We start from the raw sequence: 17,651 nt of genomic DNA on the forward strand, positions 1-17,651 counted from the left end.
TTTTTTTTAAATCTTATTTATTTGACAGAGAGAGACACAGTGAGAGAGGGAACACAAGCAGGGAGGAGTGGGAGAGGGAGAAGCAGGCCCCCCACGGAGCAGGGAGCCCAACACAGGGCTCCATCCCAGGACCCTGGGATCATGACCTGAGCCGAAAGCAGATGCTTAACGACTGAGCCACCCAGGTGCCCCTCAGGTGTTTTAAAATGAACCCTCAGCGTAAGAATACACATCATCATAGTATTCAGATAGGACATGTGTTTTGGCCACAATACAGGTAGAGAATGGACCCCACCCAAAATACAGTTTGCATGTCAAGACTGATGACAACAACACACATGCCAAGAGCATATGAAAATATTTATCATTCACATAATGATGCTTTCTGGTGAGAGCAGGGTGGGCTTCCCAAACTGGTCAGCAAATGACTTGAGAGACAGGGAAAGGAGATGATCTTGGGGTTTTTATGGTGGTTAGGAGGTAGGCCCAGGGTGAGGGCTTCCACACAAGGCTGAACTTCCCACTGGTTCCAAAGGAGAGAGCCCCTGGGCTTTCTTATCACCTTGCCTAGATGTGAGGCAGAAAGGGAAGGGGGTTGAGGGGAGAAGCTGAAAAGGTATCAGCAGTTAAACATGAAAAACTGGAGTCACACACTTTATTGCAACACAGGTCACCATTGAATGATGCAAACTGACATCTCATTTGTATCTGAATTCTTTATTGACTTAACTGCTGCAGTGCTTTGTAAAGAGGGGCAAGAGTCCAGGAGGGTACTGTTTGTTTGCTGTCTGGCCGTGGCATCCTGTTGACCTTACATGTACACATATAGGCAAAGGCTTGAACTCAGCTTATCTGAGTCTTGGCAGTACAACTTGTGCTCCTTGGGGAACACAAGAGAATGGGAGGCCTCTAAGGAGCTGCTGGGGGGACATCCCCCACTCACTTCTTTGTCTCCCCTGGGAAGTTGTCATGAAACAGTTTCCCATCACCTCCAGGGCGCAGATAAGATTTGGAGCTTTCTGCCCAGCCCACCTGAGACTCGAGGTGCAGAACAGAAGACTGCTTAGCTGTAGTCTACAGCTGGCTCCCCAGCACCAGGGTCTCCTACAAATTGTGGAGCGCGCATCTGATCCCTTTTGTGTCAGTATTGTCCTTTGTGGTGTGTGGGGCAAGGGACTGGCACTTTTGGTTTATCCTTCTTTCCACAGTCTATGTAAGAAACTGTCCCAATCTAAAAATGTCTTGTTGTATCATTACTGTCAAATCTTTACTTTGGGCTTTGCCTTGCCTTCTATATATGAAGTTGGTAGTCTATAATGTAGCTTGGACAGAACTCAATTTCTTCATTTCATTATAATTCTCATATTTCAAGTCAGACCTCTGGTATTCTGGAATGGGTATGTATCTTCTTCAGTTTCAGAAATTTGCTAACTTTTGCTTTAGTTTTTTCCTCTCTACATTTGCATTCTTATTACCTGTTTAAGAAAAAGTAGAATAAAAGAGTAATGCAAATAGCAATCCAAACTGTAAAGGGATCTAGGAATAATTCTAAAAAAAACCCAAACAGATGTGTGATACAGTTATGGAAAGATTCAAAAACTTGATTAAAAGAAGACCTAAATGGACTGGGAGCAAGATGGCAGAGGAGTAGGAGACCTGGATTTCGTCTGGTCCCAGGAATTCAGCTGGATAGGGATCAAACCATTCTGAACACCTACGAACTCAACAGGAGAACAAAGAAAAAAATAGCAACAACTCTCTGAACAGAAAAGGGACCACTTTCTGGGAGGTAGGACGTGCAGAGAAGTGAATCCGAGGCGATATTTGGGAGGATAGCGGGGGAGGGGGCCTCGGTCGGCCGCTTCTGGCAAGTGATAGAGCCGCGGAGCACAAAATCGGAACTTTTAGAAGTGGGCTCTGCTGAGGGACGTCGCTCTAGTGGCTAAGCAGGGGGTAGAACCCTTGCAGGACAGTGTGGTCTCAGGACCCTCAGGGTCACAGAAAGACTGGGGGTGCCTGAGTGTAGCAGAGCTCCAGGGTATCGGAGCAGGGAAGCTAGCTGCAGAGGCGGAGCTGAGGAGCGGGCTCTCAGCTTGGGGTTGCCATAAACCATGATCCACGGCACCGTCGGGCCATTGGTCCTACAGCAGGAACCCAACAAGCGGCATATCTGGGGAGACCCTTGTCTTCCCCCCGGGAGGAGCAGCACGGGAGCACACCCCAGGGATCTGCTGGGTTTGGAGACTCCACACGGAGTCCGGTGCCAGAGATAGAAACGTTCGGTCACAGGCCGGGTGAGCACGGAGTGCAGCTGGAGACCGGGGAGACGGGAGTGATTGACTGCTTTTCTCTGGGAGCGCACTGAGGAGCGGGGCCCCGAGTTCTTGGCTCCTCCGGGGCGGAGATTGGGAGGCCGCCATTTTCACTCTCATCCTCCAAAGCTGTATGGAAAGCTTGCAGGGAACAAAATCTGAGAGCAAACCCAAGCAGATTACTTAACCTGGACCCGGCAAGGGCAGGGCAAAGACATTTGGGAACCACGGCAATAGGCCTCTCCCCCAGAAGATCAGCAAGAACAGCCCACCAAGACCAAGTTTACCAATCAATGAGAACAACAGAACTCCAGCACTAGGGGAATACTGCACATAGAATTCATGCCTTTTTTACCATGATTGTCTAGTCTTTCAAAGTTAATTTTTTTTAACTTTTTTTTTAATTTTTCTTTTTCCTTTTTCAACCAACATCTTATCAATCCCTTTTTTTAAAAAAAATACTTTTTATTTTTCATTTTTAGAGTCATATTCTATCCCTTCATAGTAGTTACCCTTATTTTTAGTATATATATAAGTTGTTCTCTCTTTAAAATTTTGGGATACAGTTTCTTCTAACAGATCAAAATATACCCTAAATCTCTAGTGTATGGCTTTGTTCTGGTCTCCTGCCTGATCACATTCTCTCCCTTTTTTTTTTTTAAATCCTCTTCTTTTTTCAACCAACTTGCTATCAATTCCTTTTATAAAATCTTATAATTTTCAACGTTACAGTCATATTCCATTTCTTCATCGTATTAACCCTTATTTTTGTACATATGTTTTTCTTTCTTTAAAATTTTGGGAGACACTTTCTTCTAACAGACCAAAATACGCCCAAAATCCAGTGTGTGGTACTGATCTATGCACCAGTCTGATCACATTTGATCATACTCTGTTTTTTTGTTTTGTTTTGTTTTTGTTTGTTTTTATCTTTATCTTTTCCTTTTTTTTTTTTTTTTTATTTTTTTTTTCCCTTTTTTTTCCGCCAGTTTCAGGTCTTTTCTGATTTGTTTAGTGTATATTTTTCTGGGGACGTTGTTACCCTGTTAGCATTTTGTTCTCTCATTGATCTATTCTCTGGACAAAATGACAAGATGGAAAAAATGACCTCAACAAAAAGAACAAGAGGCAGTACTGACTGCCAGGGACCTACTCAATACGGACATTAGTAAGATGTCAGAACTAGAGTTCAGAATAATGATTCTAGTATCTTTACTAGCTGGGCTTGAAAAAAGCATGAAAGTTATTAGAGAAACTCTTTCTGGAGAAATAAAAGAACTAAAGTCTAACCAAGTTGAAATAAAAAAGGCTATTAATGAGGTGCAATCAAAAATGGAGGCTCTAACTGCTAGGCTAAATGAGGCAGAAGAGAGAATTAGTGATAGAGAAGACCAAATGATGGAGAATAAAGAAGCTGAGAAAAAGAGAGATAAACAACTACTGGATCACGAGGGCAGAATTCAAGAGATAAGTGATACCACAAGATGAAACAACATTAGAATAATTGGGATCCCAGAAGAAGAAGGAAGAGAGAGGGGGGCAGAAGGTTTATTGGAGCAAATTATAGCAGAGAACTTCCCTAATTTGGGGAAGGAAACAGGCATCAAAATCATCAAAAAAATTTTGAGAGAACCCCTCTCAAAATCAATAAAAATAGGTCAACACCCCGACATCTAATAGTAAAACTTACGAGTCTCAGAGACAAAGAGAAAATTCCGAAAGCAGCTCAGGAGGAGAGATCTATAACCTACAATGGTAGAAACATTAGATTGGCAACAGACCTATCCATAGAGACCTGGCAGGCCAGAAAGGATTGGCATGATATATTCAGAGCACTAAACGGGAAAAATATGCAGCCAAGAATACTATATCCAGCTAGGCTGTCATTGAAAATAGAAGGAGAGATAAAAAGCTTCCAGGACAAACAAAAACTAAAGGAATTTGCAAACACGAAACCAGCCGTACAAGAAATATTGAAAGGAGTCCTCTAAGCAAAGAGAGAGCCTAAAAGTAACATAGACCAGAAAGGAACACAGACAATATACATTAACAGTCACCTAATAGGCAATACAATGGCACTAAATTCATATCTTTCAATAATTACCTTGAATGTAAATGGGCTAAGTGCCCCAATCAAAAGACACATGCTATCAGATTGCATAAAAAAAATAAGACCTATCGATAAGGTGTCTGCAAGAGACTCATTTTAAACCCAAAGACAACCCCAGATTGAAAGTGAGGGGGTGGAAAACCATTTACCATGCTAATGGACACCAAAAGAAAGCTGGGGTGGCAATCCTTGTATTAGACAAATTAGATTTTAAACCAAAGACTGTAATAAGAGATGAGGAAGAACACTGTATCTTACTTAAAGAGTCTCTTCAACAAGAAGATCTAACAATTGTAATTATCTATGCCCCTAACGTGGGAGCAGCCAGTTATTTAAGGCAATTAATAACAAAAACAAAGACACACATCGACAATAATACAATAATAGTGGGGGACTTTAACATCCCCCTCACTGAAATGGACAGATCATCTAAGCAAAAGATCAACAAGGAAATAAAGACTTTAAATGACACACTGGACCAAATGGACTTCACGGATATATTCAGAACATTCCATCCCAGTGCAACAGAATACACATTCCTCTCTAGTGCCCATGGAACATTCTCCAGAATAGATCACATCCTAGGTCACAAATCAGGTCTCAACCGGTACCAAAAGATTGGGATCATTCCCTGCACATTTTCAGAGGACAACGCTTTGAAACTAGAACTCAATCACAAGAGGAAAGTCTGAAAGAACTCAAATACATGGAGGCTAAAGGGCATCCTACTAAAGAATGAATCTGTCAACCAGGAAATTAAAGAAGAATTTAAAAAATTCATGGAAACAAATGAAAATGAAAACACAACTGTTCAAAATTGTTGGGATACAGCAAAAGCAGTCCTAAGAGGAAAATATTTAGCAATACAAGCCTTTCTCAAGAAACAAGAAATGTCTCAAATACACAACCTAACCCTACACCTAAAGGAGCTGGAGAAAGAACAGCAAAAAAAGCCTAAACCCAGCAGGAGAAGAGAAATAATAAAGATCAGAGCAGAAATCAATGAAATAGACACCAAAAGAACAGTAACAGATCAACGAAACTAGGAGCTGGTTCTTTGAAAGAATTAACAAGATTGATAAACCCCTGGCCAGACTTATGAAAAAGAAAAGAGAAATGACCCAAATCAACAAAATCATGAATGAAAGAGGAGAGATCACAACCAACACCAAAGAAATGCAAACAATTATAAGAACATATTATGAACAACTCTATGCCAGCAAATTAGATAATCTGGAAGAAATGGGTGCATTCCTAGAGATTTATCAACTACCAAAACTGAACCAGGAAGAAACAGAAAACCTGAACAGACATAACCACTAAGGAAATTGAAGCAGTCATCAAAAATCTCCCAACAAACAAAAGCCCAGGTCCAGATGGGTTCCCAGGGGTATTCTACCAAACATTTAAAGAAGAATTAATACCTATTCTTCTAAAACTATTCCAAAAAATAGAAATGGAAGGAAAACTTCCAAACTCATTTTATGAGGCCACCATTACCTTGATCCCCAAACCGGACAAAGACCCCATCAAAGAGGAGAATTACAAACCAATATCCTTGAGGAACATGGATGCCAAAATTCTCACCAAAATACTAGCCAGTAGGATCCAACAGTACATTAAAAGGATTATTCACCACAACCAAGTGGGATTTATCCCTGGGCTGCAAGATTGGTTCAACATCCGCAAATCAATCAATGTGATCCAATACATTAATAAAAGAAAGAACAAGAACCGTATGACCCTCTCAATAGATGCAGAAAAAGCATTTGACAAAGTACAGCATCCTTTCTTGATCAAAACTCTTCAAAGTATAGGGATAGAGGGTACATACCTCAATATCATAAAAGCCATCTATGAATATCCCACAGCAAATATCATTCTCAATGGGGAAAACAGAGCTTTTCCCCTAAGGTCAGGAACACTACAGGGATGTCCACTCTCACCACTGCTATTCAACATAGTACTAGAAGTCCTAGCCACAGCAATCAGACAACAAAAAGAAAGAAAAGGCATTCAATTTGGCAAAGAGGAAGTCAAACTCCCACTCTTTACAGGTGATATGATACTTTATGTGGAAAACCCAAAAGACTCCACCCCAAAACTGCTAGAACTCATACAGGAATTCAGTAAAGTGGCAGGATATAAAATCAATGCACAGACATCAGTGGCATTCCTATACACCAACAACAAGACAGAAGAGAGAGAAATTAAGGAGTCGATCCCATTTACAATTGCACCCAAAACCATAAGATACCTAGGAATAAATCAAACCAAAGAGGCAAAGAATCTGTACTCTTGAAAACTATGAAATAGTCATGAAAGAAATTGGGGAAGACACAAAGAAATGGAAAAACGTTCCATGCTCATGGATTGGAAGAAAAATATTGTGAAGATGTCAGTTCTACCTAGAGCAATGTGCACATTCAGTGCAATCCCCATCAAAATACCATCCACTTTTTTCAAAGAAATGGAACAAATAATCCTAAAATTTGTATGGAACCAGAAAAGACCCCGAATAGCCAGAGGAATGTGGAAAAGGAAAAGCAAAGCTGGCGGCATCACAATAACGGACTTCCAGCTCTATTACAAAGCTGTCATCATCAAGACAGTATGGTAATGGCACAAAAACAGACACATAGATCAGTGGAACAGAATAGAGAGCCCAGAAATGGACCCTCAACTCTATGGTCAACTCATCTTTGACAAAGCAGGAAAGAATGTCCAATGGAAAGAAGACAGTCTCTTCAACAAATGGTGTTGGGAAAATTGGACAGCCACATGCAGAGAAATGAAACTGGGCCATTTCCTTACACCACACACAAAAATAGACTCAACATGGTTGAAAGACCTAAATGTGAGACAGGAGTCCATTAAAATCCTAAAGGAGAACACAGGTAGCAACCTCTTTGACCTCAGCCGCAGCAACTTCTTCCTAGAAACATTACCAAAGGCAAGGGAAGCAAGGGGAAAAATGAGGACTTCATCAAGATAAAAAGCTTTTGCACAGCAAAAGAAACAGTCAACAAATCCAAAAGACAACTGACAGAATGGGAGAAGATATTTGCAAATGTCCTATCAGAGAAAGGGCTAGTATACAAAATTTATAAAGAACTTCTTAAACTCAACACCCAAAGAACAAATAATCCAATCAAGAAATGGGCAGAAGACATGAACAGACATTTTTCCAAAGAAGACATCCAAATGGCCGACAGACACATGAAAAAGTGCTCCACATCGCTCGGCCTCAGGGAAATCCAAATCAGAACCTCAATGAGATTCACTTCACACCAGTCAGAATGGCTAAAATTAACAAGTCAGGAAACGACAGATGTTGGCGGGGATGTGGAGAAAGGGGAACCCTCCTACACTGTTGGTGGGAATGCAAGCTGGTGCAACCACTCTGGAAAACAGTATGGAGGTTCCTCAAAAAGTTGAAAATAGAGCTACCATACCATCCAGCCATTGCACTACTGGGTATTTACCCCAAGGATACAAATGTAGGGATCCGAAGGGGTACATGCATCCCAATGTTTATAGCAGCAATGTCCACAATAGCCAAACTGTGGAAAGAGCCAAGATGTCCATCGACAGATGAATGGATAAAGAAGTAGTATATATATATGTGTGTGTATACACACACACACACACACACACACACACAATGGAATATTATGCAGCCATCAAAAGGAATGAAATCTTGCCATTTGCAGTGACGTGGATGGAACTGGAAAGTGTTATGCTGAGCGAAATAAGTCAATCAGAGAAAGACATGTATCATATGACCTCACTGATATGAGGAATTCTTAATCTCAGGCAACAAACGGAGGGTTGCTGGAGTCTTGGGGGGTGGGAGGGATGGGGTGGGTGGCTGGGTGATAGACATTGGGGAGGGTATGTGGTATGGTGAGCGCTGTGAATTGTGCAGGACTATTGAATCACAGATCTGTACTGCTGAAACAAATAATACATTATATTTAAAAAAAAAAAAAAGGCGGGGGAGAATGAAGGGGGGGAAATCGGAGGGGGAGACGAACCAGGAGAGACGATGGACTCTGAAAAACAAACTGAGGGTTCTAGAGGGGAGGGAGGTGGGGGGAGGGGTCGGCCTGGTGATGGGTATTAAAGAGGGCATGTTCTGCATGGATCACTGGGTGTTATACGCAAACAATGAATCATGGAACACTGCATCAAAAACTAATGATGTAATGTATGGCGATTAACATAACATAATAATAATAAAAAGAAGACCTAAATGTATTATGCTAAGCGAAGTAAGTCAATCAGAGAAAGACAGTTACCATATGATCTCACTTGTGTGGAATTTAAGAGACAAAACAGAGGATCATGGGGGAAGAGAGGAAGAAATAAGATGAAACTGGAGAGGGAGACAAACCATAAGAGACTCTTAATCATAGGAAACAACCTGAGGGTTGCTGGATGGGGGGGGTGGCTGGGGTGATGGGGTAAGTAGGTGATAGACATTAAGGAGGGCATGTGATGTAATGAGCCCTGGGTATTATATAAGACTGATGCATCACTCACCTCTACCTCTGAAATCAATAATACATTATATGTTAATTGCATTTAAATTAAAAAATGTTAAAAAATAAAACAGAAGAAACTATGTCTCAAAGGAAAAAATTTTAAAAATAAGACGTAAATGAATGGAGAAAGAGATGAAGTTTCACAAATAAATATAAATTCAGTGTAATTTCAGTTAAAATCCCTTGTGAAGCTAGACAAAATAACTCTTATTTATATGGAAGGGCAAAGAACCAAGAGAGTTTTTATACTTCCCCAAAGTCTTTGTAGACAGTTCAGTCTTAGATTACAGATTATGGATTAAAAGGCATAGAAAGGTTAAATAACTTGACAAATAAATGTAGAGGGCGAGCTTACCACCACGGCTGGGATAGAGTTTACGTCCTAAGTAAGGAATTTAATTTAAGGTGTTTTCAATGGAGTATAATTCAGTGCTAAAACTTAATGAGCTATCAAACCATGAAAAGATATGGAGGAAACTTAAATGCATATTACTGAGTGAAAGAAGCCAATCTGAGAAGGCTACATCCTGCATGATTTCAAGTGTATGACTTTCTGGAAAAGGCAGAACTTACAAAAACAGTAAAAAGATCAGTGGTCACCAGGAGTTGGGGACAGGGGCAAGGAGGGATGAATAGTTGGAATCCAGAGGATTTTAGGGAGCTGAAACTATTTTGATTGATAGTGGGTACATGTCATTGTACATTTGTCTAAACTCATAGAAAGTACAACACTGAGAGTGAACCCTAAGGTGAAGTATGGACTCTGGGTGATAATTATGTTTCAGTGTAGGTTCATCAGTTGTAAAATATACCCTCTGGTGAGTGATGCTGATCCCAGGGGAGGCTTTGTGTATGTGAGAGCAGGGGCCGTATGGAGGGAAATCTCTGTACCTTCCACTCAGTTTTGCTGTCAACCTAAAAGTACTCTAAAAAATAAAGTCTTAATTTAAAAAATTAAGGTGTGTTGAAATCATGATGGTGAGGACATTTTCTTTGTCTTTTCATTGGGGACTTGATAGGAATTTTATTAAAACTTGAAGTTCCTGGGATGCTTTTGAAGACCCTTTATAGTCTTAAAATCACTCTGTGATTTGGTAACTACAGTGTACTAACTAAAATTTTATTTGCCTAGTAATGTATTCGGTTTATTAAAAATGGCATTTTCCTATCAGACAATAATCACAGCTCTATTAATTGACCTTTTTAAATACCTCTATTCTGTTGTTGAGAAATACAACTACTAAACTTTAAGGAACCTTATAGTTTTCAAGTGTTTAAGTAAGCAGAAAACTCTTAAGAGAAGTCCTGTCAGTGTTACAGTAAAAAAGATCATTCCTGCCTTTTGGATGTAGTACCGTCTGTGTCAAACAGAAAAAGTGTTCAAGTTCAGAGCTACACCACTGCTATCCACCACCACCACCACAAAACAAAACAGAATTTTTTAAAATGAAGGTAGGAGGAAAAAGAGAAAATCCAAATGCTGTGTATACAGCTTTGACCACAGGAAACTTTCAACAAATTCAGACTTGGAATTCTCTCTAGAAATTTGTTTCTCTAATGCTTTGTTTTCTGTCATAATTATCAGTTGAGACAGACATCATTGATCTTCGTATAACCATTTGCTCACTCTTTGTGCATTAGTACCTCTTGAGCATCTTACGTACTGGGCATTTTTGTAGGATATGGGGATAGATCAGTGATCAAATAGACATGATCCCTGATCTCATGGAGTTTATATTCAATAAAGGAAGCAGATCATAGACAGTAAAATGTAGGTAAGCACTTATCACTGAGGAAAATAAGACATAAGAGATGCTCGTGGAAGGCCTCTCCAAGAAGGTGAAGTTCTCAGCTGACTGGAATGCTGGTGGTAACCAGAGCACAGAGCATTTTAGGCATGGGAACAGCTAGTACAGAGACCTAGAGTGGAAACAGTCTTCGGAGCTCTGTGTATAAGAAATAGAAGGCTGGAATATAGTAAGGGGAGGGTAGTGTAAGATGAGCTTGGAGAGGAAATAAGGGGCCTCATCACATTAATATATTTTTTTATTGTGTGGGATTGTTTCCAAATACACGAAGCCTGGTGTCTGTCCAAGCTGCAGAAGAGACAGAAGAGTCTAGCCAACCATCAAATGCATTAAATGTTAATAGAACAGATACCCGAATCCACCCTCTTCTCATGAAAATGGCAATGAGTTAGAGGCCCAAATTAAGGTTGTTCTTCCATTTGAGACTTACTAACTGTATTGCTTCCTAGAGTATGTGATTGACAATTATGTAACACAGTACTTTAATGTAAAAATTGTATTAAATAATACTAAAATATTTTTGATAAGGAAATGCTGGGTAGCCCTAAGCCAGCACTTTAGCTTAGTGATATTTTTATTCAGAATTTTGTAATGAAAAAAGGAATATCTTCTCCTTTTTTTATTAATTTTTTTCCTTTCCCTTTCATGTGTCTATTACAAGTCCTAGGTTGTTTTCATGATTAACTAATCAGAACTAATAACCTTTCAGTACTCTGAAATGTCTTACTTTGCTTTCCTGTTCCGAGAATTATCAGAGGAAGTAAATAGCCAGCATTTATTGTGTAGGGCACTGGGCTAAGTGTATTGATTTGTCTAATACTCGCAGGAACCTTATGAAATAGGTCAGTGCTTCTCAAACTTTTCTTTTGTCTGCAGTTCATGCTACTGCATTTTATATTATGATCCAGTAACATCTTTACATATAACAAAAGTTTCATCAGTTAATATTAGCATTGCAATATACTCTTGTTTTCTTTTAAATGTTGGTGTCAGTTCACTAAATAATTCACAACTCACTAGCAGATTGCAGTTCTCATGAAAAATACTGAGGTGTGATACTTTACTGCCCTCATTTTAGAGATGAGAAAGCTGACAGGTTGGTATTACAACTGGTGAGTGGCCCAGCTAGGATTTGAATCGGGAGCCTGGGCTCTTACTCAGTTTACTAAACTGAATTATACAGCAATACATAGAATTTCCAGAATAAATTTGGCCCTCAGAGTCCTTTCCAACTTGCTTCTGTGACAGGTAACAAAATGTTTATAATACAAGTACTACTACCCCTCAGCGCTGTCCTCCACCTGCCAAGAAATTGATTGGATCAGCATAAGATAGGAAGAGAGACAGGGGACCTTGAAGATTTAGGAATGGGGAATGAAGCGCTTGTGTACTTCATAGGGAACTTTTAGAGTTCGGGGGTGGGGCACAGATGTCTAATTGGCATTTTTTATTAAGTAATTTTGTGTGGTTTTGAGGAAAAACTCTCTTCTGTCTCCCTTCAAAATTTTCAGTAAAGTTACCCACCACTGGTAAATCTCCAAAATCAAATCCAGGTCAGAACAAAGGCAACCTGTTGGGGCCAGCCACATCTGGGCAATAATTTAGGGAAGAAGTGCCATACATTCACTAAGTATTTATTAATTACTTTAATAAATTATCCAAGGAGCTGTCCTGGATACAAAGATAGAAAGATAGCAAACAAATTTGTTAATGGATATTGACTAGATTAGAAGAAAAGCATCTCAATATACTTCTGTTGTGGAAAGAACCTTGAGCCATTTTGCATCTAATTTTGTAGCCTGGCAAGTTCACTGCTATTCATGTAGACTTAAAGCTCCATGCCAGCAAATATGTGTCTGTCTTATCCACCACTGCATCCCAGTTGCCTGGCACATTGTACACACTCCAGTATTTGCTTATTGGGTGTTGACTAAAGCCAAGTAACTCTTGTAGTATTTAAGAAATCAGGTCTGGGAGTCAGGTTATTTACATCTGCCTGTAAAAGTGTAAATTAAAATGTAAAACTTCATATGGGGAAATGCCTTATCAAGGGATATCCATGAGCATAGTACACTATGTATGCTGAAATCAATTTCCTTTGTCCAGTGATTTGCTTCTGAAAACAGTGCCCAGCTTTCAGTAGGACCCCATTTCATTTTCCACTGGACTGAGTGACATTTCAGTATCTAATTCCTTAGCCTGAGGAAAGTAAAAGGAAAAAAGTCTGTCTCCTTCTTTCATTCTTCCAAACTAGTAGACATCTGTCAAGCAGGTCTGATTTGTAAGAATCCCTTTGCCTACCCTGAAAGGGACCAGTCCCTCCCTGCCTGTTAGAGAAGTCTGGGCTGGCAGGTCAGCTCACACTGAGAGCCCAAGCGGAGGCATCTAATACTATATAGCAGAAAGAAGCAGAGAGAGGCCCTGAGGCAAATAAGTAATCCAAGCAGAAAAATATATTTAAGACTAGAGATTGCTTTTTCACAGCCAAGGGAGTGGTGATGGGTTAGTGGGGGAGCTGGTTGCTGGAGGGGAGGGTAAGTATTGTGTATTTGGAGATAGGGGATAGGAGAGAGGATATTCTGTGGGGGAACTACTTACTTGGCTAGAATTCACTTCAAAATAGGAATAAGAGTGAAGTAGTAAAGAGGAGAAAATGTGTAAATAAACATTGTGTATGACATTACTTATCCCTTAACAATATGAACAGTTACTGCTATGTGGACCATTTTTATCAGAAATCTGCATTCTGGTTAAGTGAGTGATAATTACGCTGCCTTTGTAATGTAGGGCCTGATAATTGATGCATTTGGTATGTCTGTAATCCCTATTTTTAAAATTTATTTTCCTTTTTAAAGGATGTTTTCTTTGCGGTACAGAAGTCTTTATAAGAGAGAAGTTATAGTCTCCCCCTGCTGGCTATGTCTGGTAGAACCTGAAAATTTAGGTCACTTGGCACGAAAGTTTTTGTGTGGCTATGTGAGGATTCATTTACCTCAACTTTTCTTCCTCACAGCCTCACTAAGCAGCCTTTTGATTACACCTTTTCCATCTCCAAGCTCCTCTACATCCTCTTCCAGCAGTTACCAGCGCCGCTGGCTTCGAAGTCAGACAACAAGTTTGGAAAATGGCATCATTCCAAGGAGGTGAGTTGCAAGTTTGCTCTTGATGAGAAAGGTGCTGGTTGTAGACCGCTTGAACGAACTGGCAGTGCTCACCTGTTGTCAGTGGAAAACAAAAAACAAAACCTTAAACTGCTGGATTAGCTTCAGCTTAGGCTGAAAATGGGTAAGTTAGAATTTTTATAAAAAACAATAAATATCAAGCTGAAAACCAGTCTGGTTTGGAAGACACTGGGAAACATCTGGGTCATTGTGCCATGTGTGAGCTAGATTTTGGTGTTAATTTAAAATGAGCACGCTCTCTCTTTGAATTGGCTCCCTTCCAGACGTAGCTCTCATGAGTTAGAAGGGTGGAGTAAATCTCTTCCTTGGCTTACTGTGACACCAACATGGTCTTTGAAAACATAAGAACTCAAGGATTGTGACATACTCTTTTCATAAAACTTAAATTCTTAAACAAAATGGTCATGAATCTGATTATAAAGATGGCATCGAGGTATGTTCTGCTTTCATTGCAGTTGAATTTTAGATCTAAAGTTTAATTGTTTTGCAAAATATACGTTTTGGCTTAATATGATGTTACATCAGTAGCTTCCACCTCCTTTTCCCTATAACCCAAAACCTTAAAAGGGAATTAACATAGCTCATACCTATAAAGATTCACGTGTCAATTGTTTGATTTAGTGAGTCAGCTAGTAATCACCGTGTGTAGGGGTCCATGAGGATGTAAAGATGTTTCAGATACACACCTGCATCTGTGGACCATTAGTACAGTTTATTGACTAGTGGGGAAGACCATATGCACATAAATAATGGCATAAAGAGGTTAAACTCTAAATGCTGTGGGCAGGGCATCAAGTGCTTTGGGACTCAGAGGAGGGAGAGAACACTGGCTGGTGGTCAGGTGGGGAACTGGAGAGCCCTTCATGGGAGAGGTGGTGCTTAAAGGACAAGCTGAGAGACGAGGGTCAGGGCATGTGTTGTAGCATATGTCAGGCTGCTTGCCTCTCTTCTCTTGTTCTCACAGTCCTAGCAAGCTTGACCAAGAGAAAAAAATGGAGCTGCTTCACTCACTGAGGAACTGCTCTGTGGTTGGTGGACTTTGAGTGGAATGGTTAAGAGCTTGGAATTTGGTGTGAAGACAGGTCCCAGCTCTGCCACTCATTAGGTGTACGTGACAGCGAATTATCTGCATTCAGAGTGTTGCTTCCTCATCTGCACTATGATCATCGTACGAGCACCAGCTACCATTCTCGTTGCCGTTAACTGCAGTCGTCAGGAGCAGGCATCCCACCATTCTCACTGTCCTTACAACAGCTTCTGTGATTGAAGAGAATGATGGGTTGTAGAAGCCTTCCCCTTTAGACATCTCTTTACTAAAAGTGTTTTTCCATCCCTTCAGGTTTTTTGTTTTTAAAGATTTTTATTTATTTATTTGACAGAAAGAGAGCACAGGTAGGCAGAGCAGCAGGCAGAGGGAAAGGGAGAAGCAGACTCTCTGCTGAGCAGGGAGCCCGATGCGGGGCTCAATCCCAGGACCCTGGGATCATGACCTGAGCCGAAGGCAGACGCTTAATGACTGAGCCACCCAGGCGCCCCTATCCCTTCAGGTTTAAATCCAGAGTTGAATAGTATTCTTCATCCCACTCCTCTGAAAATTCTTCAGAACTCTAATTTGAATTGAGATCTGGCTTTGGCAACTAATGAATCTCTATTAAACTTACACGTAAAATAAGTATCTTTGGTTCAAAAATGAAAATGCAGAGCCCCTTTGTTCAGAAAGTGGGGAAAAGTGCTATTAAAGGTACTAAAATGTAAAGCTTTTCCTTTAAAAAATATTTTACTTAACAAAATGTAATAGGAATAATAGTGAAATATGAATAAAACATAAACTTATAAATTGCAAGAAATAATATTGGTATAATTTTACATAATATAATAAGTAATGCTATATCTTGATTTCATCATAAGACTTCTGACTCTCCTATCTTCATTTGTTAGGTTATCAAAATTTATACTTTTTAGCAACTTTGCTTTCAGCTGATATAATTGAAAGCAGCATTAATCACTCTTGGCAAATGCCAGATGGCAAGTAATTTTTGACAATTTTTTGAGAAAGATCTTTCTGCTGTTGTAATCATTACTGGAACTTTATGGGTTATGAAAACATTGGATTAAGTTTCTGACAAACTTTCAAAATATAAATTTCAGTACATCTAGATCTGATGATTCTTATGGAACAGTTTTTCTAAAAAGATTTAATTCTTCACACAAATCCATTTTGTGTAAGACTGAATTTAATTTTAAATGTAAATTTATACAAAGTTATTTTAATGTCTCCTCTGACATTTTCTGTAACTCATGGAGGTCTTACAAGCAACTGAAAGTGTCTTCATGAGTTGTATATAATTCAAAATGCCTGTTTTTACATTCTATCACTGCATCTTCAATTACAAGGAAAATTAATTTTAGAGTGGATTTCCTTAATAATTTGTTTATCTGAAGCTTCATGTGAAAATAGTGAGGTTTTTTTTTCTGTCCAGTGCAACAGTCTTTACATTTAACTTGTTTCTATACCTGTAGATACTTGCTTTGCAATGTTGCAATAGTTTTCAAAACTAGAGATGATAAACTGAAGAATTGTGATTATTCCCGGATATGCTTTATTGCAATGTCCACTGTAGGCTCTTTGTGATAATCTACTGTCTTGGGGCTTGGGTCAGAGAGTTAAATATTTATGCACACTCTATAGGGACAGGTTCCAGTGATGGATGGGTAAGCTGGCCTCGCACCATGGGTCACGGCACTACCCAGGTCCTACCGCTCTCCTGTGGCTGTGGTCACTGCTGCCGCTATCCCAGCCACCAGTCTGGGCTCAGGTCCCAGCCTTGCCTCCTTGGGGCCTCCTGACACCCTGGACTTTCAGACGTGTGGCTATGTGCCTGACTGCCTAGCCAGTTGCTCAGAGTCTGGGTTGCATGCCCTTAGGCCTGAGCCCACTGTGCACTCTGCAGCCTGGTGTCTTCACTGCTCACTCACATGCTTCATTCTCCCATCAGACTTCACTTCCAGAATACAGGCTGAAAGATAAAATTACTAAGAATTCAACATGGCAACTGCAAAACATTAAATCAAGCCTGGGGCCCATCTGGGAACAGGGCTCTGTATGAGTAGGGTCTCACACCCATGAAGCTGGCACACAGAGAACGTTAAGTGTGGCTGACATTTTGAATTGATCACTATTCCTGTGAAGATACCTTCATTTAAAGATGTTGCAGTTGATCTCTTACTTTTGGCAGGTATGTAGGTAGGAAAACTAATTTTTTATGCCAGACAGGAGAACAGTGTGGGTACCAAAAATATGATTGCCTCTGGCTTTGAGAGAAAATACACAGTAATCAAAAAATCCCTAAGGGAGTTAAGGTGAAAAGGATGATTTCACAATCCTTAACAGTTGATTCCACATTGGATACTCCTGTCTCCAGGCCCCCTGCTGTGCCGGGTGGTAAGTTTTGGTTGCTGGATGGGGAGTCAGGCCTGGGCATTTACCAGCTGGTGGGGAAGTATCACCTGTAATAGAAGAGAAACTGCAGAGATTTCATTTCTTAGTGAGGTGACGGAAACCCTAAAGGACCAAGATATTAAAATTGAACAGCCATATAAAGTTGCGGCGGGTTTGTTCTGACCTACAAAAATGGCAGTTTCCTATGTCCTAATATGTAGATTCAGATTAAGTTGCAAAGCTGACAAAAACA

The 17,651-nt window shown here is 40.1% G+C and overlaps 1 protein-coding gene across 5 annotated transcripts in view; it reads left to right on the forward strand.

Annotated features, from left to right (window-relative positions):
- FNIP2 (folliculin interacting protein 2) overlaps window positions 1-17,651 on the forward strand; it is a 138,314-nt gene that overhangs the window by 81,682 nt on the left and 38,981 nt on the right. For all 5 annotated transcript variants that reach the window (XM_025874383.2, XM_025874385.2, XM_025874382.2 and 2 more), the window contains one exon: window positions 13,791-13,920. In XM_025874383.2, coding sequence (XP_025730168.1) covers window positions 13,791-13,920 — 130 coding nt within the window. The remainder of the gene's footprint in view (window positions 1-13,790; window positions 13,921-17,651) is intronic.

Source organism: Callorhinus ursinus, unplaced genomic scaffold (assembly GCF_003265705.2).
Source record: "Callorhinus ursinus isolate GAN/ISIS: 27379988/994484 unplaced genomic scaffold, GSC_fseal_2.0 scaffold4, whole genome shotgun sequence".
Classification (NCBI taxonomy): Eukaryota; Metazoa; Chordata; class Mammalia; order Carnivora; family Otariidae; genus Callorhinus; species Callorhinus ursinus.